The sequence below is a fragment of the Anolis carolinensis genome, chromosome 1 (genome assembly GCF_035594765.1).
Source record: "Anolis carolinensis isolate JA03-04 chromosome 1, rAnoCar3.1.pri, whole genome shotgun sequence".
Classification (NCBI taxonomy): domain Eukaryota; kingdom Metazoa; phylum Chordata; class Lepidosauria; order Squamata; family Dactyloidae; genus Anolis; species Anolis carolinensis.
The window spans coordinates 239,244,123-239,269,236 of NC_085841.1; the positions used below are offsets into that span (position 1 = coordinate 239,244,123).

Consider the following 25,114-nt stretch of genomic DNA (forward strand, 5'->3'; position numbering starts at 1 on the left):
AAATCCATAGGGATGGGGAATATGCAGCCCTCCAGATATTGCCACATTCTATTGTTATCTTATCAATCCTGACTATTGGTTATGCCACCTAAGGCTGATGGATACTAGTGTCTAACAAAATCTGGAAGGCTCTATTCTAGGCTAAAGGGAGAAAAGGATTGCCTGTGCCAAGGGAAGGCAGTTTTGCTTGGGACAGAATGGAGAGGTGGTCAGTTACCTGGAAGGAGATGAGTTTGTATTTAATGTAGGAGTGGGCATCAAATGGTCACCTGTTTTGTAGTTCACAGAGCCCCCCATCCCCATCCCTGGAAAAATGCTTTGCACAAAAAGTGCAGGAGTGTTCTCCTGGAAGTGTCCAAGCAATGTAATTAAAAATCTACAAGCACCTCCTCCCAATCTCCAATACCTGGCAGTCACCATTCAATAAGAACAAATGCATTATTGCTGCCCTTTGATAAGACCCAATGCCTGCCAGACAAGGTGGCTGTCTTGATCTGCCCAATGGCAGGACTGTTCCTACTCACTTCATAGATGTAATCAAGGATTTCCAAGACAGTGAGAACACTGGCTCCGATGAAGAGGCCCATTTGACCTCCGATGTCCCCTAGTAGAGAAGGAGGCAGAGCAGAAAAGACAGAGTTGGCAATAATGTAACTCTTTGGGCAGACTTTGTAGTGGAGAGAGTCCAAGTGGCACTGTGTTGGAAATTATGTGAAGTGGATTAAGAGAGGAAGTGACTGAGTGGACTGTTGGAGGGAATAGCTTTGAAAGATTACTTTTTTGACTAGGGATAATTGGCTTGGTAAATCTGGGATTAATGACTGGGCATTCTGAAAGTTGTAATGGTGGCAGGGGGAGGGGTCACTTTTCCAAGCCCTGATCTCAGGAATGACAGGCTGATGTTACATAGAGGGTTACATGTGTGCATTCACTCACCCAGAAGGCCAGCCAAGTTGTATGCCTTCTTCTGCTCAATCGATTCATAGTTCAGTGCCTCAAAAAAGATGTCCAGCACCAAGAAATTGTCCCTGAGGGCATTCGGAGAAATAAGAGGTGAGTGAGATGGAGAGAAAGGATTTGTAGTCTTGAGATTTCCTACATACCTACACCCAAGTCTCTTACAGCCTGATGTGTCTCAGCAATCAGAGGTCCACAGAGGGTCTTGGCTATAGATGGGACCATGGTTTTATCCGCAACTAGTCACTCACCGAATGTAGGTCTCGTTGCGGTTGTACTTGCGAGCCAAGTATCGGGCTGATCCCTTGTTGGGAATGCGCACCATGGAGATCTCCTTGCCGTAACGTGTCATGTTGCACGGTGTCGGACAGACACAGCGGTCCTGGGAATCTTCCACAGCTGTATCTGTGAGTGTAATGGCACATACAAGGCATGATAGAGATGCTTTGGAATAATGACATTGGGCTTCATCACACTTGAGCATTTATCCATGTTAATCCACTTTAAAAGCTGTGACCGCCTCCTGCAGAATTCTGGGATTTGTAGTTTAGGGAGAGACCTTTAAACTGCTCATTCAGAGAAACCCTTGGCCTCCCTAAACTACAAATCCCAGAATTCTGCAGGAGGCGGTCACAGCTTTTAAAGTGGATTAACATGGATAAATGCTCAAGTGTGATGAGGCAGATTGAAGAGTATTACCACCCGCCATCCACAGCTTGTGAGGTAATGCCGCATGGTCTAGTTCAGAGATGGGCAACACACATTCCAGAGATGGAAGTAGCTCTCAGAGGCCTTCACTCTGGACTAGAATTCCTTCAAATAGATCTGTAGATGCTCAGGTGTCCAGCACTTGGGGAAATGGGGATTAAGGGGAGAATTGCATGCAAGGAGAATCCGCTCTGCACACTCCCTCCCTAATTAAATTAGGGAGCCCTCCAACTCCAAGCAGTCTTGGATGACACAAACTTCCTTGACCCATTTCAAACGGGTTTCAGAGCAGGATACAGTGTTGAGACTGCTAGGTTGCCTTTGTGGATGATCTTAACACCGACAGGGGAGGTATCGGGTTATTTTGGTGCTTCTAGACCTCTCAGTGGCCTTTGAAACCATCAACCATGGTATCCTTCCGGAATGCCTGGAGGGGCTGGGAATTGGAAACACTGTGCTGCAGTGGTCCCAGTCATACCTCTCAGGCAGGTTCCAGATGATAGTGCTTGGAATTAGCTGGTCCTCAAAAAATTAGCTGTTATGTGGTATCCCACAAAGTGCCATTCTATCCCCAATGCACTTTAATATTTAGATGAAGCTGCTGGGAAAGATCATCCGCAGGCATGGGGCTGATGACACCCAAATATATTTCTCCATGCTTTCAAAAACAGTCTCAGCCAAGAATAGTGTGTCTCCTCTGAATGAATGCCTGGACAAGGTAATGGGCTGGATGAGGGAAAGCAAACTGAAACTGAATCCAGACAAAACACAGGTGCTTGCTATCAAGGGCCCTAATCTGGGGATGGAGTTATGTCAACCAGTTCTGGATGGGTTACACTCCCCCTGAAAGACTGTGTTCACAGCTTGGGAGTACTCCTGGATTGGTCCCTCCAAATGTCAGCCCAGGTAGATGCGACGGTCAGGAGTGCTTACTATTAGCTTCAGCTGATCCTCCAGCTGTGCCCCTTCCTAGATTTAGAGGATCCTAAGGTGGTAGGACATGCACTGGTAACCTCAAGACTGGACTTCTGCAATGCGCTTTACATTGGGCTACCTTTGTACCAAGTTCAGAAACTCCAGTTGGTTCAAAATATGGCAGCCAGAATGGTTATGGGACATCCAGGAGTGAACATATCACACCTATCCTAAAGTCATACTACTGGCTGCCAATTAGTTTCCAGGCAAAGTACAAAGTGTTTTGATCTTTAAAGCCCTACATGGTTTGGGTAGGTTACCTACAGTATCATCTTTTCCCGTACAATCCACCCTGCACACTGAGGTCCTTTGTGGGACGTCTGCTCCAGCCTGCCAGAATCCAGCTGGCAACCACCACCCAGAGGACGTTTTCATCAGCTGCCCCATGACTGTGGGATGACCTGCCAGTAGAGCTCTGACATATAGATCATCTATCAGAATTTGAGACACAACCGAAGACCTATTTCTTCCAGCAAGCCTACCCAGACAGTTTTAATGACGAATTTTGAACTTCAATTCTATGTCTATTTTTTGTTTTGTGTATTTTAATATGTATTGTATGGAAATATGTTTCAATATGTGTATTTTACAGAGTGTTTTAAAATGATTATGTGTTTAGGTTGTGTGTTTTAGCAATGTTGTAATCCCGCCTCAAGCAATGAGGAAAGGCGGGTAAGAGATTTTATTATTATTATTATTATTATTATTATTATTATTATTATTATTATTATTATTAATTTAGTGATCTGGCTGCACAGAATTGGGACAGGGAGGAAGGTGAACAGAGAAAGTTTTCCCTTTAAACCTTCTACACTTTCACAATGCCTCCTCTCTGCCTTCTGAATAGCTTGCCTGGGTGGGGAGGAATTTTAGTACCTGTGGGCCCCAAGCAAGGCACACCTCCTACCTCCTTATCTAACTTGCATGGGGGGCAGTGGGGGGGGGGGAGGAGGTGCAATGGGACATCTTTTCCTTACATGCTGTCATAGTAAAGTGGGAAGAAAAAAGAGAAATAAACTGTATGTACATATCTGCCTGTATGGAGGTCAAAGTTTCACACATCTCGTATTCATATCCTTCCAGTAATGCTCTATGAATATGAGTTTAATGTTTAAAAGTATTTTCACTCTTTTACCCTGTCTTTTTCAAATCGTTTAATATCATTTTAGACTTTCATTTTAATGGTTCTCGGTGTTTTAAGTTTTTCAGATTGGTGTTACTGTATGCTGCCCTGAGATCTTTGGATAGAGGGCACACATCCATGCATTAATCCACAGTCATTACCATTCCTCCTCTCTCCCTCTCCCCTTCTTTTCTTCCTTCTCATATACCTTTCCACCCAATTAATAATAATAAATTTTTATTGATTAGCCCTTAGGCCATATCACCATACCGAATCAAACAACAAAGCTCGATATAACTTAATAAAACTCTATGTAGTAAGTTAAATAAGACACTTATAATAGTACAGTAAATAGATATGATAAAACTGAATATATTCTTCATATTTCTCTATCCCCCTACAATTTACTCCAAACAGCCCCACATATGTAGATCTCAGACATATTTCTTTGCTTAAATACAGAGCTGTTTTATATATTATTTTTGGGTTAAGGCCACATTGTTCTGATGTGAGTTTTCCAATAAATTGTCCATTTGATATGTGGACCAAGGTACAACTATTTTACTTTCTGATACAATTTACAATTAAATAATATGTGTGCTATATTTCAGGTTCCCCACAGATACAAATCCATTCATTATAAGGGATGCTGTTAAACCTCCCATATCTGACCATTGTATCAAGCTGATCAAATCTAGCTTGAGTTAATACCTCCCTAAAGTGTTTTGGCATTTGAATTTTTAGATAGTTGGCAATTTGAAAGGTACATTTATATTGACTCAGCCATTTTAGATTAGCAACCTTGCTGAGGGTGGCTATATCTTTTTGTGCTTCTATGTCCAAAATTCTTTGTATAGCACATATTTTTACTTGGTCTCTTAAAGCGCAGGAGACAGGGAGACCGAAGCTTCTTATATAATTTGTCATTTGTGTAATCCAAGAGGTCTGTAGTTGGGATCTGTTCTAATAGACACAGTTTTGGGAGTCCATTACATTGATTTTACACCAGTAATTATATGCTCTGAGTTTAGACCGTGCATAGATTGTGTACGTTTCCAGTTTGGCTCACACTGCAGCAGCTGAAGTCCTTTACTCCCAGTATGTTTCTCAAGTACTGAGATTGTGCTTGTTCTATGACTGAGATGGAACTTATGCCCTAGACTTCTGCTGCATACACAAGCATAGGTGTTATCTTAGTTTTATATACTTTAATTATTGGGACTGAGGTACCTGGGTGGTTATGTGTTTTTAGTTTAAATGTTAAATTAAACTAAATGAGCCTTTGCTCAGAGTGAGCTCCTTTGATGATGAAAAGTCTTTAAACCAGTCTTGGAGAAAGTTACTCCAAGATAAGGGAAGGTGTTCACTTGTTCTATAACCTCACCATCTAATAGCCATCTATGTCTCTGCTGTCTTTTTCCAGATTTGTTGATGATTAGAAAGTTATCCTGGCAATATGAGCTAAGTCTTCTTAACAATCTATAAAGTCCAACTTGCGAATATGATAGTGATATCATATCATCAGCATATAGCAAAGTGTTACAGTATGTATTTAGGACTTTAGGCATATGAGCTCCAGGGTCCTTTATTACTCCTGGCAGGTCATTGATATACAGATTAATAATATTGGAGCTAAAATGCACCCTTGTCTTATGCCTTTATATGTACCTTTCCACACAATAACTCCCACTCTCCTCTTCTCTCCCTCCATATACTCCAGTCCATCCATTCACACATACACATTCTTTTTTGTATATATACATATATACACATGCACTGATGAACTGATTTCCCTGCTGGATATCATAGGGTCATAGTCCCAATGCAGTGGGCTTTCCTTGCCCCGTGGCTTTCTGTGTGTTGACTGAAGGGCTTCATAGGCCAGAACCAAACTGTTGAATGGTGACTATCTCTCCTTGCCTAAATTTTAAACACTCCAAGTATTCAGCTCCGCCCACAAAGTCCTAAGAGATCCTCTTGGGTTTTATTTATTTTTAAAATATTTATACCCACCCCACCCAGAGATCTCAAGGTGCCCTATAATAGCATTAAAACAGATTATATATGTTAAAAACTGCAAGATGGTTTAAATAAGGTAAAACACATTCAACAATATGATGAAATTTGAAAAATTAAAAACTATAAACAACAGTCTTTGAGTTGCATTAGTGAGGCCCAAAGGCTTTTGTGAACCGCCAGGCTTCAACGTTCCACCTAAACAACATGAACTTTGGCACCATTCAGGAGTCCAGGAAGAGAGCATTGCACATCTGGGGTGCCACTGCTGAGATGGGCCCTTCTTATGTCCCAACACTAACATCCCACGGAGGAGCCCCTCCCAGAAGATCTTCATCCTTGGACAGGCACATATAGGTAGAGGCAATTTTTCATGTATCGAGGTTCAAAATTGTTTAAGGCCTTAAATGTCATCACAAGAACCTTGAATTCAGATTGGAAATGTATTTGCCAGCAGAGCAATTCATTTAAGACTAACATTACATGCTGTCTAGATGATCTTCCAGTCAGCAGTCAAACTGCTGTTTTACTGGTTCTCCAAGTCTTCTCCATCCTGGGGCCCTCATTGGACTACACGACATCTAGAGAACTACTTACCTAGTGTGTGGTCAGCACATTCGATGTAGACATTGGGTGAGCAGATGGTCTCATTACCTGATAGAGAATGAGCCAGTTAGTGAGTGACCTAATTATAGCCTCATCGCCCAAATTTGAGTGCACAGACAGTGAATGGTAAAGAGAGAGGAGGCTGCACTTGTTGGCAATTCCCTAAGATTACAAATAGAAAGGGTTTTCTTTTCTATGCTGCCCACTGAAACCCAATTGGAAAAAGTAAACTGTGAGGGTATCTTGGGAACTATCAACTCATGTCACTGTTAGCTGGAGGGCAATCATGTCATAGGGAAGGAAAAGCCAAACTTTAAAGATCTAAGGATCGGGCAGATCTAAACCTAGGCATGTTTAGGGTAGGCCCACTGACATCAGTAGGACTTTCAGTCAAGACTGATATATGTTGATTTAAACAGATGTAAGCTATATAGATGTAATATATATATATATATATATATATATATATATATATATATATATATATATGTGTGTGTGTGTGTGTGTGTGTGTGTGTGTGTGTGTATATGTATATGTATATATATAATATATAGGAGCCCCGGTGGCGAAGTGTGTTAAAGCACTGAGCTGGAGACCGAAAGGTCCCAGGTTCAATCCCCGGGCAGTGGCGTGAGCGGCCGCTGTTAGCTCCAGCTTCTGCCAAACTAGCAGTTTGAAAACATGCAAATGTGAGTAGATCAATAGGTACCGCTCCAGCGGGAAGGTAACGGTGCTCCATGCAGTCATGCTGGCCACATGACCTTGGAGGTGTCTATGGACAACGCCGGCTCTTCAGCTTAGAAATGGAGATGAGCACCAGCCCCCAGAGTCAGACATGACTGGACTTAACGTCAGGGGAAAACCTTTACCTTTTTACAAGCTATATAGGGAGCTATGGTGATGTAGTGGTTTAAGCAGAATAAAATGACTCTGAGACCAGGGTTTGAATTCCCTACTCTGTAACCTTGGGCAAGTCAAACGCTCAAGCTCAGAGGAAGGCAATGGGAAACCTCTTCTAAACAAATTTTACCAGGAAAATTTTGTGATAGGGTTACCCTAGATCAGAAATAACTTTCAGGGCCACAACAACAACAAAGCTATAAAAGATGGTAGAATCAACTCAATGAAAGGAATATCAATTATTTCATTAGTTCAGAGTCTGGTGTGATATGCAGGTGGGCTGGCATTTATTTATTTATTTGCTCTGTTTCTACCCCACTTTTCTCTACCCCGAAGGAGACTCAAGGCGGCTTACAGGGAGGCAATTATTCAGTGCCTTAAAACATATAATAAAGGGTAAAGGTTTTCCCCTGACGTTAAGTCCAGTCGTGACCGACTCTGGGGGTTGGTGCTCATCTCCATTTCTAAGCCGAAGAGCCAGCATTGTCCGTAGACACCTCCAAGGTCATGTGGCTGGCATGACTGCATGGAGCACCGTTACCTTCCCGCTGGAGCGGTACCTATTGATCTACTCACATTTGCATGTTTTCGAACTGCTAGGTTGGCAGGAGCTGGGGATAACAGCGGGCGCTCATTCCGCTCCCGGGATTTGAACCTGGCACCTTTTGGTCTGCAAGTTCAGCAGCTCAGTGCTTTAATGCACTGTGCCACCAGGGCCCCCAATACAAAACATATAATACAGATGTTAAAATTAAATTACATTAAAAACTGACATGATTAAACATTTAAAAACATTACAATTAAAATCACACCATCCATAGTCATAATCCAGGTCTTTCCATAGTCAAATCCATATTTTCCAGATCTGTTATTGCACTGCCCTATTCACTAAAAGCCTGATTCCTCAGCCAAGTTTTTATCTTTCTTCTAAAGGCTAGGAGGGATGGGGCTGATCTAATATCACTGGGGAGGGAGCTCCATAGCCAAGGGGCCACCACTTGAATTTGCTTGGTAGCAGACTAGCAGCCAGTGGAGCTGGCGTAACAAAGGAGTTGTATGTATTCTTCCTCTGAACTGAGGAGTTGGTTCATCTTAGAGAGAACAATAGTAAAAAGACATTAAATGCTGCATTTGTCAATTAAATTCCAGTTCACTTGATGCAGGTAGAGATATACCTCAGTTCACAAATCAGACGTGTTTCTGGTACATTTAATAATGGAGTCAGAAATAACATGGAAAGGATAGGGATAGGTTCCTATGCTACAAATCCAGTTCAATATGTTTCAGCAAACATTTTACAAAAAAACCCCCACATTTTACAATCTCCCTCCCCCCAAAAAAAACAACAACACAAAATCAATAGGCCAGACAAGTCTCACATAAATAAACATTTTTTTTCAAACTTTTAGAGACCATTTAAAGCAATGGTTCTCAACCTGGGGTCCCCAGATATTTTTGGGCTTCAACTCCCAGAAATCCTAGCAGCTGGTTAACTGGCTGGGATTTCAGGGAGTTGTAGGCCGAAAACATCTGGAGACCCCAGTTTGAGAACCACTGATTTAAAGGCTTCTTCCAAAATACATCCAGATATTATTATCTTTTACCAGCATCCACTTTTCATATAATTTCTATTTTGGTAGTTAACCTATAGATGTATGTGTTTTATTTAACATGCTTCAGAGAGCTTGTAAGGTAAGCTTATCTGCTCCTCCCTTTTCTCTCTGTTTTGCTTCTGTTTGTGCATTCTCAGCATGGGATTCTGATGTCTGCTATTTACCTTGTCTGTTGCAAGCAGTAGATAGGGCTATAGTAGGTTCAATTACAGTAAAATTCTACTCTTTCCCAGCAAAACCTTTGTCTTATGCATTGTTTTTTGCAGGCATACTGCTGCAATGCAATATCAGAAGTCTGTGTTTCCCCAGAATAAGGAGAAAGGGGCTGGGGGCATGAAAGGCCTTTGTAAATGGGAGCTTCACTATCAGAAGCTTTGTTAATTAAGGTGTGGCTGTACTGAGAAAATCTGAGATGACTGTGAGGAATAGGAAGATGGAGGCAGACAAGGTGAGAGGGCCACCCGTCCTACATATTTCAGGGTCTGAAATAACAGATGGAGAGCACAGAAATGGCAACAGTAAGACTAACCTGTTGTTAAATTGCCAGCAAAATCTGGTGTTATGAAAATACTGTATGGCTTCTATTTGTTTACTTCACTATTTGGCTCATTAAACTATTATTTTAAAAATCCTTTTAAATTATTGAAAAGTGGCCAGTTGTAAATGAAAGTAACGAGTGGGGAAAGTATTTCCTAATCAAAACAGTACATTTTATATTTGTTGTTGGAAATTTTAAGGCGTAAGGGATAACAAATTATGCTTAACCAATTATTTTCAATCCCTGGAGGAGACATTGTGTGATTATTATTTTTCTAAGGTGCCCAAATGCCTGCCAGTAGTCACTATGGAGACAAGGAAGGTTACGTGTCTGGAGCAAAGTAGAGTCACAATGACCTGTGACTTATGAAAAAAGCAGCATTTTCTCCAACAATTGATGACAGTACTTTGATTCCTTCAAAACATTGGACACAACAGCTTATGAAGGTCAAGGACCAGGTTGATGTAAAGCAGCATCCCTCAACCTGAAGCCTCTGAGATCATTTGAACTCGATGGGGATGATGGGTTATATAGCAAGCAACACATCTGGAGGATGCCAATTTAGAGAAAGCTGGGATACAGAGTACAAATGCTTGACGACTCCAAGGCTGGCTTTGCTTCCACGCCTTTAATATCAATATGACACAGAAACATTTATCAGAGGAAGATTTTCCTGGAAAAGGACTGAGTGCTGGGAAAAGCTTTGCCATTTTAACAGCTCAGTGCAGATGTTCCATTCAAGGACAGTGGAAAAAAGATAGTGTTAACTCTTCGGAGCACAAGGCAAAATGAATTTTTCTACCCTATACATTAGGAAGCTTTTGTGGCAGAAGGCAAGGGGAGTTGCACGGGGCTCAGAGACCAGGAAAGGTTGCCTTACCTGGCATGTGTACCATGCGGCACTGGCAGTTACGCACCACGGCCTCCTTCTCGCACTGCAGTCTGCAAGCAGCTATGCTGTAGCTCTCATAGCCAGGCAGGACCTGTTCCCCCTTCACACTGGCCCGGCAGCTCCCCCATGGCTGGGGCAGGTACGTCAACTGCAGGAAAAAGGATGCCGGCTAAGGAGCAAGACAAACTGGTACCCTGGCCAACTGGGGATCAGGATTTCCCCATGAAACTTTGAGCAGAATATGGGAAAGGTACATTTTTTGGATCTTGCCACTTGAGAATGGATGGATTGGTGCTGGAGGTCAGACTCTAAATCCAGCCTGTACTGCCTGTGGCTTTCCAGGTGTTCAGCTCCTAGAATTTTTGACCACTGGACAAGTTGGTTAAGCTTTTGGGAGCTGGAGGCCCAAACCCCTGGAGAGCCACAGGTTGTGCAGGTCTGCTCTCAACGAACTTAGTATGGCCGAATACCCATTTTTTTCGTGTCAGGAATATCTGGTGTGAGAGAATTGGTCATCTGCAAGAACATTGCCTAGGGGATGCCCGGATGTTTTGATGTTTTTACCATCCTTGTGGGAGGCTTCTCTCATGTTCCCGCATGGAGCTGGAACTGATAGAGGGAGCTCATCCGCGCTCTCCCGGGTTAGATTCGAATTGGCAACCTTCAGGTCAGTAACCCAACCTTCAAGTCATCAGTCCTGCCAGCACAAGGATTTAACTTGTGGGGGCTCCACAATACCCAATTAAGGACTGTGTTCTTCCATAGCTTGAGACTTTTTATCAATTCTGATATCCTGATAGGATAGGGTCTTTCAGTCATTTCTCACAGGCTCAAAAACTCCTTTCTTAGGGACATAAAGATGCCCCTTTCTATCTGTCCTTTTGTCAGGAGGTTCCATTCAAGAAGAGGAGCAGAAATAGACACAGCATTTTTCCTAAGAGCTTAGGGCCTTTCCATTCCAACAAGCTTTTGGGAACTGACTATGAAGAAGGGGGATGATGATGACATTTAACATTTAAGGCAGTCCAACAATAAACATTATAAATTCTAAAATATGTGATACTACATAACACATAATTTTGTTGTTGTTTATTCATTCAGTTGCTTCTGGATCTTTGTGACCTCATGGTCCAGCCCACTCCAGAGCTCCCTGTCAGCTGTGGCCACCCCCAGCTCCTTCAAGGTCAAGCCAGTCACTTCAAGGATAACATCCATCCATCTTGCCCTTGGTCGGCTCCTCTTCCTTTTTCCTTTATTTTCCCCAGCATCATTCTCTTCTCCATGCTTTCTTGTCTTCTCATTATGTGGCCAAAGTACTCCATCTTTGCCTCGAATATCCTTCCCTCAAGTGAGCAGTTGGGCACTATTTCCTGGAGTATGGACTGGTTGGATCTTCTTGTGGTCCAAGAAACGCTCAGAATTTTCCTCCAACACCACAGTTCAAAAGCGTCTATCTTCCTTCGCTAAGCCTTTCTTATGGTCCAGCTCTCGCATCCATAGGTTACTACGAGGAATACCATAGCTTTAACTATGCAGACCTTCATTGCCTGTGTGATGTCTCTAACACTGCTCAAATATGAAGGGGTGATAGTTTGTTGTACTATTTTTATTGTTTACATTTTTAACAGATGTGCTTTCAAATTGTTCTTAATTTTGTAGCTGGCTTCAATATATCCTAATTATATTTTTCTATATACAGGCAGTCTACAGGTTACAAACAAGATAGAGTTTGTAGCTTTGTTCTTAAGTTGAATTTGTATGTAAGTTGGAAAAGGTGCATTTTGTAAGTGTAACTTCAGCCAAATATGTATATATATTAGTCATAGGGACTAATATCATAGGGAAGGGTTAATGCTCCTGTGGTGTTTGTTTTGCTGTCTGTGCCCCTGTTCAGAAGATTTCACCTCACTTTTTGTCCCTGTGAGAATTGGATTTTGAGAAATTTGGCTTGTTCTGGAAACAAGGATTGGTGATAAAGCTTCAGTGAAGGCACCTTTTCCCCCATGAAAACTCTTTCAGGGGTGCATTTTCCTTCTGAGGGGAAGACATCTCTCATCCCTGTTCTAAACTATGAATCATTTGCAAGTTGGATGTTTATAACTTGGAGACTGCCTGTTTTGGGTTTTCTCTCTCTATTTTTTCTGATTTCTAATAATTTCTAATTTTTCTTATCTACCATGATTTCCAGCTTTGTAAAGAAAGTGAGACATATACAAGTAGAATAAAGGTTTTCCAAGCTCCAGCTCTTGGGCAAGTCCTGTGGGTTCTGAGGAAGCCCATCTTCCAGCCAAGCTATATCCAAATCCACCCTCCCCTTTCCAAAAAGCCCTGCTGTAAAATAATCCTCATGGTGCCTGTTTGTCGCTCCTATCAGTGTGGAAATTCAATCCCTCGCCTCAGGCACCATCTGTGAACCTTATATTAAGGCTGGAAAGAAATATAGTTACATCCGAGTTTTACCAATTTGCTTGACATTTCAGAGTCAAGTATGCACGTTTTATTATACTTTCAGTATGGATTTGTGAAATGAGTCTCTGTTTCTGTTCCACCCTGAAATAGGGTAGCTCTTCATGGAGAGCCAGCGGGGTGGCTAAATGTCTGTTTTGGAAGCCTCTCGCTGAAATCTTGTTATCGGTCTCTTTCAATAGCCATAGGTGAGTACATATTCTCATAGCCTCATTCAGAGCTTGCAAATGGTTACTTTTATGGGCCACATCTAAAATTGTCCAGCCAGTATGAAGACCCTGGGAGCTGTAATAAAAAAAAAACACCTTTTCCAAACTCTGACCACAGCACCCCTTCCTTTTCCAAGTGCAATCTCACCTTAATAATAATATTAATACAACTCACAAGGTTGTGTTAGGATCAGTGTGATTATGCATACAGTATCTTTAAAGTGACTGTAGTGTCGTGGTCTGAATATTGGGCAATAAGGATTCCAAGACACTAGGGTTCGAATCTCCATTCAGTCAAAGAAACCCAGCCTCGGATGAAGGCAATGGCAACACCAATCTGAATAAACATTGCCAAGAAAACTCCATGACAGCTTCACTTTAATTGCCGTAAGTCAGAAATGATTTGAAGGCACATAATAAGAAGCCTTTAAAGCATTCTTATCTATTATCTGGACCATGAACATTTGAAATATGCTGTGTGACTCCTAAGTATGAATACTAAAAAGGGCAGAGGATTAGTTTGTACATATCTCTGAGATCAATACCTAATGCAAAAGCCTACCTGTTGCGACCAATCACCTTCTGACTCACAGATGGTGACAGAATGCAAAGAAATGAACCTTCAAATAACAACATGTTGACTATGTCCTTTTTTAAAATTGAAAAGCTGTGAATGTTTTTCCTTTCATTGTAATGCCATGGAGTTCTTTGAGCCCAGAAATGAAGCTTTTGATGAATAATCAGTGTTGCCACTCAGCTGGAGGGAAGGAGGATTGGTTCATCTGCATATGCCAATTCATTGATATGTATGAAAATGTTAAAATTGCCCACTGCCTGATGCTGAGGCTGAGTTAAAATTAAAACAAAGTGAGGTGGGCATTGGCGAGGTTTAATCTGAATGTGGTGGGAGGGGGAAAGGAGGCATGGAATTGACACAGCTCAGTGCAATGAATGTAATGTCTGATCAAAGGATACATTTCAGAGAATAGCATCTTCGACTAGATTTCTTGGCTGCCTGATTGAAATCACCCTGCATAATTTACTCCAGCTGCAGGAATTGTTATTTTACCATCTCAGGTTTTTCCTCTGACCTCAATTGCCTGCAAAGAGGCAGTCATTTAGACACCTTCTTGAGAGCCATTAATAACATCATCAGTTTCTTTTCTCTTAGAGCATATTTACACTACAAAATTATATTGGTTTTATTCAGCTTTAACCTTCTCTAGAGAACCTTGGGAATTGTAATTTGGTGAAGTTTTGACATGTCTTTTTAGAATTTCTATGATATCATAAATGCCCTGGAATAATGACACTGAAGAGTACCACTACCCATCCATTATATGTCAAAGAGGACCACGGTCTATAAGTTGTTGATGATCTAGTTCAGAGATGGGCAACACACAGGATGGAATGAGCTCTCAGGGTCCTTCCAGACAGGCCCAAAATGTAGGTCTGTCAAATAACACCTCAGGTAAACTTGGATTAATTAAACACCTGACAAAATAGGGACCTTTATGCAAGGTCTGGATCTTTCCAGATGTGAACCCTGTGGGGATTGATTCCAGAGAGCACTGCAGACACAGTTCTTTGGGCTCCAAGAGTGCAGGAGTGGAATGCCACCCCCACCTTCCCATCCCAGCCCCCCATTTACCCTCAACACTTACCTAAAGGGGCTGAGTATGTAGCCAGGGCTCTCGGGTAAGTTTTGGGGATAAGTAGGGTCTGGAGCTGGCTGCCCTCCAAAGTCAACCTCTGTAGCCACCCTCCCTGCCAAGGGAAAGCTTGGAGTTTGGGGTGGGTGTGGGACCTGAATCCTGGAAGGAACTGGGATTAAATATCCCAGTTCCTCCCAAGATTTGGTCCTGTGTGAAAGGGTCCTCAGAGGCTTTAATGTTGCCTAGAGTTCCTTCAGAGAAACATGCAACTCTGGTGTTCACCACATGGGGAAAGGGGGATTAAAGTTTGATTTTGAGGAGCCAACATAGTGTAGTAGTTTGAGCATTAAACTACAACTCTGGAAACCAGGTTTTGATTTCATGCTTGGCCATGAAAATTTACTAGAGCTGGATCTACAGTTCAAAGCAGATAATCTGGATTTTATATGGCAGTGTAGATGGGGCCTGGGTGACCTTGGGCAAGTCTCAACCCCAGAAAACCCCATGATTAGAGTCACCATTAGTCAGAAACAAATTGAAGGCAAAAAGGGGATAAATGCACAAAATTTTTATCATTCAATGTGGCTGTTGCTGTTTATGTACTACAGTAGAGTCTCACTTATCCAACATAAACGGGCCGGCAGAACGTTGGATAAGCGAATATGTTGGATAATAAGGAGGGTTTAAGGAAAAGCCTATTGAATGTCAAATTACATTATGGTTTTACAAATTAAGCACCAAAACATCCTGTTTGAAATACAAAACCCCTGGAAGCTGGGAACACACTAATATACTGTAGATTAATCATCTCTAGAATCCCATATTGAGCAGAGCAATGGCAACACTGGGAAACAAAAATTTGCTAAATATTTGATATTGGTCAACTGTCTCCAGAATCTCACCTGGAGCTGGGTGGCTCTGTGTTGGGAGGAGGGCTTGGCTTGTGCCTTCCAGCCTGGCAGAACGGGGCTGGGCTGGAGAGCCTCTGAAGGGAGGAGGGGGTCTCTTGTGTTTCTAGGGTGCTATGCCTCTAATGATTCTTGCTTGGGTTAAAAGAGGAGGAGGAGGAGGAGGAAGACAGAAGTGCAAGTTGCTGCAAGGCTGACAGGGGTAAAAGAGGGAGAAGAGGGAGGAGGAGGAGGAAGAAGAGTGCGTGGGGGAGAAAAAGGAAGGAGAGAGAGAGAGGGGGGATCTGGAGCAAAATGTGTGTGTGTGTGCAGGAGGAAAGGGGGGTCCTCCGCCCGCCCACCCAGGTAAGGAGATTACAGAAGGCAGCCAGCTGCTTTGGCTTCTCTCCCTCCCCATTCTTTCCTTCCAATCATTGATTTGGAAACAAGGCCGGTTTGGAGACACGAGGCTCTGCCTGCACCAAGAGAAAGAGGGAGGAAGAGCCATGCGTTTCCTTTTTTCCCCCTCCTCCCTCCCTCCCTCCCTCGCATATAAATGGCCCCCCATGGGATGATTCACCCCCCTTCCCTCCCTTCCCTTCGGAGATGCGCTTTCCTCCTTCCAGTTTTTTCGAAAGGGAAAGAGCCACAGCTCTCACCTTGGATTGAGTGAAGGATGCAATGTTTCCAATTGGCCACTAGATGGCGTCGGATAATACGGAGTGTCGGATAAGCGGAAGTCGGATAAGTGAGACTCTACTGTACCTTGTAAAAGGTAGAAGTATAGCTCCCTGCGGAAAGGGTGGAAAATCCTTCAGACCCCCCAGATGTTTGGGACATTGATTTCTAGAAGCTGTGTGGTCAATGGTACAGGATTTGGGAAATTGTAGTGTAAACCATCTGGAGAACCAGATGATACATGCTCCTCTATTTCCAGACATTTTTCTTTCCAGCGTTTGGAGCCCCATGCACCTCCCTCCCCTATGGCCCTTACCCGTTGTTCCTGGCAGGAGACAAAAGTCTGAAAACCAGGAGAGACTCCAAACCCCAACTGGTGGATATAGGGTGGCTCATCTTGGCTGTGGATCTGTACCCGAATTCCAGCTTCAAATGATGTCTCATCTACATTGGGAAACAAAGATGAAATTCTCAGTCTGAAGGAATCCATGCCCATGAAATACTATGAATCATAGAGTTGGAAGAGACCACTTGGGCCATCTGGTCCAACCCCCAGCCATGCAGGAAAAGCACAAAGTATCCCTGACAGATGACCATCCAGCTTCTGCTTAAAAGTTTTCAAAGAAGGAGCATCCACCAGACTCCAAGGTAGAGAGTTTGACTGTTGAACAGCTCGTATGGTCAGGAAGTTCTTCCTAATGTTCAGGTGGAATTTCCTTTCTTGTAATTTGAATCCATTGGTCTGAGTCCTAGTTTCAAGGGCAGCAGAAAACAAGCCTGCTCTGTCTTCCTTATGACACCCTATGGATATAACATATTCATGTTCTCCTTTGCCTCTATACATCGTTGTCGTTTCCAACCATTATGAAGGCAGCTTGTTCCTGCCTTATCAAGGGGGGACCTATTAGTTTTCAAATATTAAAATTAATATTTCAAAATATTAAAATATACTGTTCAGTTATGGTTACATATTAACAATTTTAAAAGATTACATGTACATGCCATCTGGGACCATGGTGTTCCCAACCATTTTCAATGTAACTTTTTAATAATTTTAATCTCCATGTACTTTTACTTGTTTTTCCTTTTATTTTGTGAGCATATTGAGTAACATCTTGAGGGAAAATCAGGATATAAATAAAACAATACAATACAATACACAACAGATTTTGATGTGTTTGAAGTGATGATACATGTAAATTGTTAATCATAATAACTATAATTGGATGGCAATATGTATTTCAGTTATGGACTCATAGCCAGGAGTTACTGGACTCCAACTGCTCCATAGTCAAGGAAGAGTACATCGTCCCCGTGCCTACCATAGCAACCATCAGCTGTATTGGGCAAAGGGAGTCTGTTCAGTTGTAGGTCAGGGTGCAAAGAAGGTAAGATTTCCAGCCCCTTCCACCAGTGAGTGAAACTGCTACATTTAGAAGCAGATCCCATGTTGCAATTCCTTTTTGCAGCTTTGTTTGTTGGTGGGAGAGGGGTTAGAAATGCCATCATTCTTGCTCCCCCATCGACAGCTTAACTGGCCTCCTGTGCTCAATGTGGCTGGTGGCTGTTATGATGGGCTGGGTGGGATAAATCCAGAGATGTTACTTGCTTACCTATATGTAACTATGTAGCCGATGTAGAGAATATATTTTAGGCTTATGCATTTTGGATGAATCTTGATCTGTTTCTGCTGGCCAAATTCTAGGAGACCCGCAGATCCCTTTACACACACCTCCTAAAAACGGGCAGGTTGCCGAATAACCATTTCCGGACTGCAGCCAGACAAGATCCGAGAAGACCCAGCCCATTGGTGGGAATGGGGAGCTTATGAAGCTCCCTTTCAATTCCTTGGATCCCTTCTTTTCAAGGGAGCCTGGGTTTGAGCAACGGGCCTAAGGAAGCAGCCCTCTTGGGACCCTTTCCTATCTTCTTTCAAGGGAGTCTGGGTTTGAAGAAGGGGATTAAGGAAGCATCCTTCCTGGGACCCTTTCCTATCTTCCTTTCAAGGGAGTCTGGGCTTGAAGAACGGGGTTAAGGAAGCATCCTTCCTGGGACCCTTTTCTTAGACACAGCTTGTGTAAGACACGTCATGGTGTTCTTCTATTCTGATTGGCCCAACAGACAGAGTTCACAGGGAAACCATGTGCAAGCAGCATGTGGCAGCCTCTCCACGCTGCTTGGTGTTGAATAGGGGAGGAGCCATGATCGGGTGCCACGTGGTCTCATAACGGACGGAAATACGTGACGACTGAGCCCTTACCATTATGGCCATCTGGCCAAGCCGAACAAGCCGGATTGGTCCAAGGGAACCGACTACTCTGAATTCGTGCACAAGCCTAATATCTTTCATATCATATATTTTATATATTTTTATATATATATAATTTTATATAATATATAATAATATCAGAAATACTTGGAAAGGGAGAGAGGTATGGCTATTTTTATTGAAGTATCATATTTCTTAAATCGTTGAATATGTTGTATGGTTTTTGCTATTAATTTCTATTGTATATATTCTGATCATCTTTAGTAAATATAACATTACCCGAGGTAGCTACCTGGCTGACAGCCTATTTGCTTTAGAATCTAGACCAAGCCTCTTCAACCTGCAGCCCTCCAGGTGTTTTGGACTTCAGCTCCCAGAATTCCTGACCACTGAACAAGTTGGCTAGGGTTTCTGGGAGTTGTAAGCCTAAATACTTGGAAGGCACAGGTTGAAGAGGCCTGGCCTAGACAATTATATATATGATCCATATCAGAAGGAACTGCATAGTATGAATATGAGGACTGGGTGAAGCAATTTAATGGTATGGATCATAGGTCCTGAAATATGACTCCAGAGCACCCTCCCTTTGGCTTCTATCCAGTACCATTCCCATTCTTACTGGTCTCTCTCCAGATGGGCAGATACTCCTCCTGCTGAATGTCCAACATGATTTCCAGCCCATTGCCCATCCCACTCTGGCGAGTCACCCGTGGTTTGTTTCGGTTCCCGTTGAATGTGTAGCATTTCCCATAGCGTGTGTAGACCTGTGAAGAGAGGGAAGATTAGAGGGAATTATCAAGCTCAAAACCTCATCAAATAATATTCATGCCAATGGTGCTGGAAGGAACAGGAAGGCTGCCCACTCTTCTCTGCCAGGTTCCTGGCCTGAAGTTGGAATAATCGTCTCTCAGTTTTTCTTGCTCTTGGTTCATCCATCCACTCTGACAACATAGCTTTCTGACCAATCCTTATGGCTGGCAAAATTTGCATTACTCCTATCAGCTCCATCCAGTATGGCTAATGAAGGCACGTTAAGAACTGTTATTTAAAATAACACCCAGAAGGACAAAAGTTTCCTTGCCCTATATATATATATATATATATATATATATATATATATATATATATATAAATTACTGAGAAATGCACGAGAAGGGATGAGTCTGAACTCATGTCCTTCCTATTGGAAGGCTTCCCAAAAGTCATTTGGTGGGCTACTAGATGCTGGGCTAAATAGGCCCTTGCTCTGATCTAGCAGGGCTCTTTCTGTGCTCTTATACAATTCACCAGGCTGTTTCTCCAACTGCTTAAATCACAAATCTCCTCAGCATAGTAGAGGTGGATATAAAAATCTTGATCCAAGGGGAAAGGATCTCCGAGAAGAGAAAGACTGTGTAGCTCAAAGGTTGGAAGGAGATGCATTTAACTGAAAAGGAGCCTGCATTTCTCAGAGCATTGGATAACATGCCTGGCTGCTAGGCTTCCCAGAGGCATCTATCTGGGCAACATAAGAAAGCCAATATTGGGAAAACCGGGTTTCAATTGGAACCAGCAAGTATCCTCTTAGGATTTTATGTCAAATGCCATGTAGCATGAAATCTCAGACACTTCAAGTATATGGAGAAAAGATATCAAACTCCTTAGAAATCAGGGAGTGGTGGATAGGGAAGAAACAGTGACGAGAAAAATACAGCAGTCTGCAAAATCACTTCTATACAGGTCAAAATGAAATGGACATTAGCAAGAGGTCAGAGATGAAAAATCTAGGAGGTAGTCTTCTACAAACTGCACTGAAGACATTCATCCACACCCAGAATGCTGAAAAAATCCAGCAGCTTCCCTACAGCAACCCAGAGAAATGACTTCCCCATTTGTGGTCACGAGATACACACAATACTCTGACAATCATAGTCCAGGCATCTTAAAACCACATACTACTTCCAGTTTATATCAAAACAAACAAGTAGGTTATTAAAGGAGAAATCAAGTACAGTCAGAGTTGAGACACTAGGGAAGAAACAATATTGACCGCTAAGAAAACAAAACTGAAGTGGAAGCTGTTACCTATATTTCAACGCTTTTTAAAAATCAAACCCAGCTCTCTTACCAGCCTCCAGATCCACGTTTAGATTTCATACAGTCCCAATCCACTGCAGTGGGACACATACTTCTCAGTGAAAAATAGCCCTCAATTTCTTTCAAACCTTTTGTTTTCCCTTCTCACATGTCATGCAGTCCTTCCCTCCTCCCATACCCTCTTGTTCTGGATTGATCCATAGATTTCACCTGCCTTCTCTGTGATCAGCTAAAGCCCCTTAAAGGAAAAAAAAGTGAGGACATCAAATTATCAGATAGTAGAACACCACCTTGCTGTGTGTCTTCAGTTCATTTCAGACTTACGGAGACCTTATGGGGTTTTCTTAGCAAGATTTATTCAGAAGGGGTTTACCCTTGTTTTCTTCTGAAGCTGAGAGAGTGTGACTTGCTCAAAATCACCCAGTGGTTTCCATAGCTGAGTGAGATTTGAACCCTGGTCTCCCAGTTTTCTAGATCAACACTCAAACCATTACATCACATTGACTCTTCCTGAATCTATGGTCAAATGCAAATCCATGGATTTTTGCTGGCTGAGGCAAATCAATACCTCCACCACAGTCAACTACATAGTACTCCAAATTCATCAGTATATTTTGAGCAGGCAATCCCACAAGTGCCTCTCTTCTCTCTTAGTGGCAAGAGCAGTTCAATAATACGAAACTAAATAAAATTTGCTATGCCTTTGTAACACTTAAAGCTATCTGCTTGAAATGACTGCCTTATTCTGTCTAATAGTATGTCCAGGATACTTGTTTGGGATGTCTCTGCTGAAGAAATCAACATACCTGGATGTCCCAATCATCTGGAAACTGATGTATGAGAAGTTTTTTCACATGTTGGATTTTTAATTACACCACGCGATTGTTAAAATAGTTTTAGACCAGTATCAAGTGACTCAAGGTAGCAGATGCCTCTACAGCAACCATTTTCTTGTGGCTATGTTTGTCCTTGGGAGCCCCGATGGCAACGTGTGTTAAAGCACTGAGCTGCTGAACTTGCAGACCAAAAGGTCCCAGGTTCAAACCCCGGAAGTCGCATGAGCGGCCGCTGCTATCTCCAGCTTCTGCCAACCTAGCAGTTTGAAAACATGCCAATGTGAGTAGATCAATTGGTACCGCTCTGGCGGGAAGGTAACGGCGCTCCATGCAGTCATGCCGACCACATGACCTTGGAGGTGTCTACGGACAACGCGGGCTCTTCGGCTTAAAAATGGAGATGAGCACCAACCCCCAGAGTCAGACATGACTGGACTTAACGTCAGGGGGAACATTTACCTTTACCTTATGTTTGTCCTTAAGCTCAGCTGACCCAATTTGTAGCCAATAGACTGAGAATCAAGGAAAGGTAATAATGGTCTGGATCACCTAATAAGTAGTTTATTTGTCAGAGGGAGCAATGTTGTCTCTCTGCAGGATACAAAAGAGATGGATCCAGAGACTTTTGAAGTATCAAAGGGAAGGACACCGTATAGCTTGGAAAACTTCTGGATTTCATTTCACAGCAATATGGCCACTGACCATGGTGGATGAAAGATCTAGGCAGCCATCGTCTGAAAGGTAACTTTTACAAGCTCTGGGCCAGTGATATAAGAAGAATTCCCTCCCCAAAGTACTCCTAATTATCAGTGAGAATCAAGAAGGCATCCAAAGGTTAGAAAACCATATTCTAGCAAAATCATCTTTGTTAAGATATGATGTATTATCATCGCACAATCCCCATTCAGAATAGTAACACTGTACAACATACGTCAAAGAATAGGTCATACTGGGCAGTGTGTAGCCATAATACACAGCATCACTATATATACAATTGCCTCTTCTGCTGCCAAGAGAATATATCTGTTGTGCTATGGAAAAATAATTTGCCCCACATGAGTAGCATAACGTACATATATTTAAGAAATGCCAGAGAGAGTAAAACAATATTTTAGCACCTTTGGCTTGTGCAAATATGGGTATGAAACAGAGGTTCAAGGAGTAACTAAGCTGTTTTCCTATGCTGCTACACATATCACACCATCTTATTTCCTCCACCCCCAAACTAGGTAGAGAATGGAAGCCACTCACAGGGGTGAAGTCTTGGGGCCCACAGGGTTTGCCCTGGAAGTGACACTCCAGCAGCATGTCCTCAATCTGATGGCCCAGGCGATGGAAGAAACTCTCCATTGTATGCGAAGAGAGGCGAGGTGGCAGGAATCGTGTATAGTTGCCCAGGTGTATGAGCCAGGGGCGTTGCTCTTCGGGCAGCTCTTCCAGGACACTGGGGAGCAGGGAGCGGTTCTCATAGGTCAGACCCAGCCAGTGCCCAACGGAGTACAGATCAGGCCTTGTGAGTTGGAGGAAGCGAACTGGATTGTGGTTGCAGAAGGTGACTGCAGGGAAGTGCATCTGGGGTGCCCAAAGCATGTGGGCTCTGGTGTGGACTGGCTTAGAGCGCAGGTATTGCATCCGATTGAACGACCATGTGCACAACAGCCCCACGGAAGCCAAGAAGGCGCCACTCCAGAGGAGCCGCTGGGCCCAAGACTGCTGGCGGGAGCCCATGTAGTGTAGCCCATGCAACTTCGTCACACGCAGGAAGCGGGAGGTCGCTTGTGCCAGGGAGCCATCCAAGTGGGGCCGAGGAGGAGACCTATCTGGGCAACAGGAAAGGGGCATCTTCTCAACCACAAAGGGATCCCCAGTTCAACCGATGTCGTGGCAGAGTCGAGGCAAGGCGTCCTAGATCTTTCCTGGGGCTCCACCTAAGGGGAACTGAGATTCTCATCTGCAATGTTTTGCTTTTTGCAGGGAGCCCACAGTCCCCTCCACCACGGTGTGCCAATTGTGTCATTTGCCTCTAGCTGCTGTGTGATTTGCAATGGGAGGGGCAAACCCTTCCCAACATTCGCACCTTCCCCCATGCCCTTAATTTTTCAAACCCCCTTTATAAACAAATTTCCTGTGACTAAGCCTGATGAGACATACCCCTCAGCTCCCTCAGTATGTCTCCCCTTCCCCACCTCCTTTTATTTAGGGCCCAGCATATCCCAAATATTATGTTTCATTTGCCCACCCAAATCCTGTACACCCACATCACAGCCCATAGCACCATTTAATCAATATTGCCTCCAACATGCAGGGTTGGAAGATGTTTACAGTGTTCAAAGGGAAGCACTGTCAGTTCTTTGCAGACATCACAGGTATTGTGGCAGCCCTGAAGACCTTGCTTGTTAGTGTTAAGGAGTGACAACAGTATAACAGAGTGTTCTCCCTACCTCCCAGCCCTCAGCATCACAGCCAATAGGATGCTTTTTGTGAGGAAAAGCTTTAGGAACCTGAAATTCCTGCTGTTTGTTCAACTCCACAGCCCATGAGCGGATGCTTGTGGTGCAGTTCAGAGAAATAGCAGCTTGTACCATCCTCACGTGGCGGCTACAGAATGCTACACTCTGTGGCTTTGATGTGTGCTGCCTGGGACAGGATGTGCCATATTGGCACCAAAATAAAACTGCTCTTTTATTTTGGGACTATTGTCTTGATGGTCTTTCTGTGCTATTATTGTCTTGCCATTGTTGAGGACGCATATTGGTATTATAGTAATATTGAAATGGTATATTTGCAAAATGAGCCAGTCCATGAAAGCTTACACCATAAACAAATGTATAATTGGAAAGTGAGTTATATTCCATGAAAGCTTATACTATAAACAAATGTATATATGACACATACTCAAACACACAGACATGCACACAACGTCTGCTTTTTACCAGAGTCAAATATGATGGGGGACAGTTATGAATTTATAGGAGTATTGCGTTTTCATAATAGGAAATCATTTTGTTGTTGTTATTGTTTTCTGACTAAATTATCTCCCCATATCATAGTCCTACAGCTTTTCAGAGTTTGGAGGACAGTCTGTCATAATCCACTTTTATTTCACTCAGCTGGGAAGAGAATTCCTATTTTACATATACTGAGCTATACTGTTCTCAGCTGAGCTTGGGAAATTGACTTCTGAACTACAACTCCCACAATCCTCATGGCTGGGTCCTCTGGAGATGTAGTCCAAAAGGGCACTTTTTCAAGCTCTGCTATGGTGAATGCTGTGCCTGGAAGGAGATGGATTTCTCTTTTTGCATTAAGCAATGACTCAGGCAGGAGGAGTTTTCCTGGGAGCAGATTGTTTACCACATTATCATCACCAACCCTCCCATCCACCTGGCAGAGATATTCATTAGGCACTTGCTCAAGGGCGTGATATTCCCTGCTTCAACTGGAGATGGGAGATTTCCAGGGCTCTAATCACTCATTCAGACAGTGTTGAATCAACACTCAAAAAGAGGAGCATATTAGCTCTGCCAGTTCTGGATGTGGGCAGTGGTGAGCCAGAATGGGAGACCTTCTGTGGCACATGGGCACCTTTTCCCTAGCCAAGTACAGCTTTGATTGCAATGCAGAGTCTCTTGTTGCAACATAGGTTACTCTTCAGAGCGTACTCTTCATACCCACACTGTCCCCCATACCTCTCCCTTCTGTTCTGTTGA

General features: G+C 43.0%; 1 protein-coding gene across 2 annotated transcripts in view; it reads right to left on the minus strand.

The window, feature by feature from the left end:
- asic4 (acid sensing ion channel subunit family member 4) overlaps window positions 1-25,114 on the minus strand; it is a 125,550-nt gene that overhangs the window by 17,368 nt on the left and 83,068 nt on the right. The window contains exons 1-8 of one of the 2 annotated variants that reach the window (XM_008111912.3): window positions 22,656-23,881; window positions 19,112-19,256; window positions 16,540-16,667; window positions 10,317-10,476; window positions 6,377-6,433; window positions 1,209-1,362; window positions 937-1,028; window positions 525-604 (exon numbers count right to left, since the gene is read on the minus strand). In XM_008111912.3, coding sequence (XP_008110119.2) covers window positions 525-604; window positions 937-1,028; window positions 1,209-1,362; window positions 6,377-6,433; window positions 10,317-10,476; window positions 16,540-16,667; window positions 19,112-19,256; window positions 22,656-23,246 — 1,407 coding nt within the window. In that variant the 5' untranslated portion in view covers window positions 23,247-23,881. Of the gene's footprint in view, window positions 1-524; window positions 605-936; window positions 1,029-1,208; window positions 1,363-6,376; window positions 6,434-10,316; window positions 10,477-16,539; window positions 16,668-19,111; window positions 19,257-22,655; window positions 23,882-25,114 lie in introns of those variants that run through there. The other variant, XM_008111921.3, reaches the window with a different exon arrangement.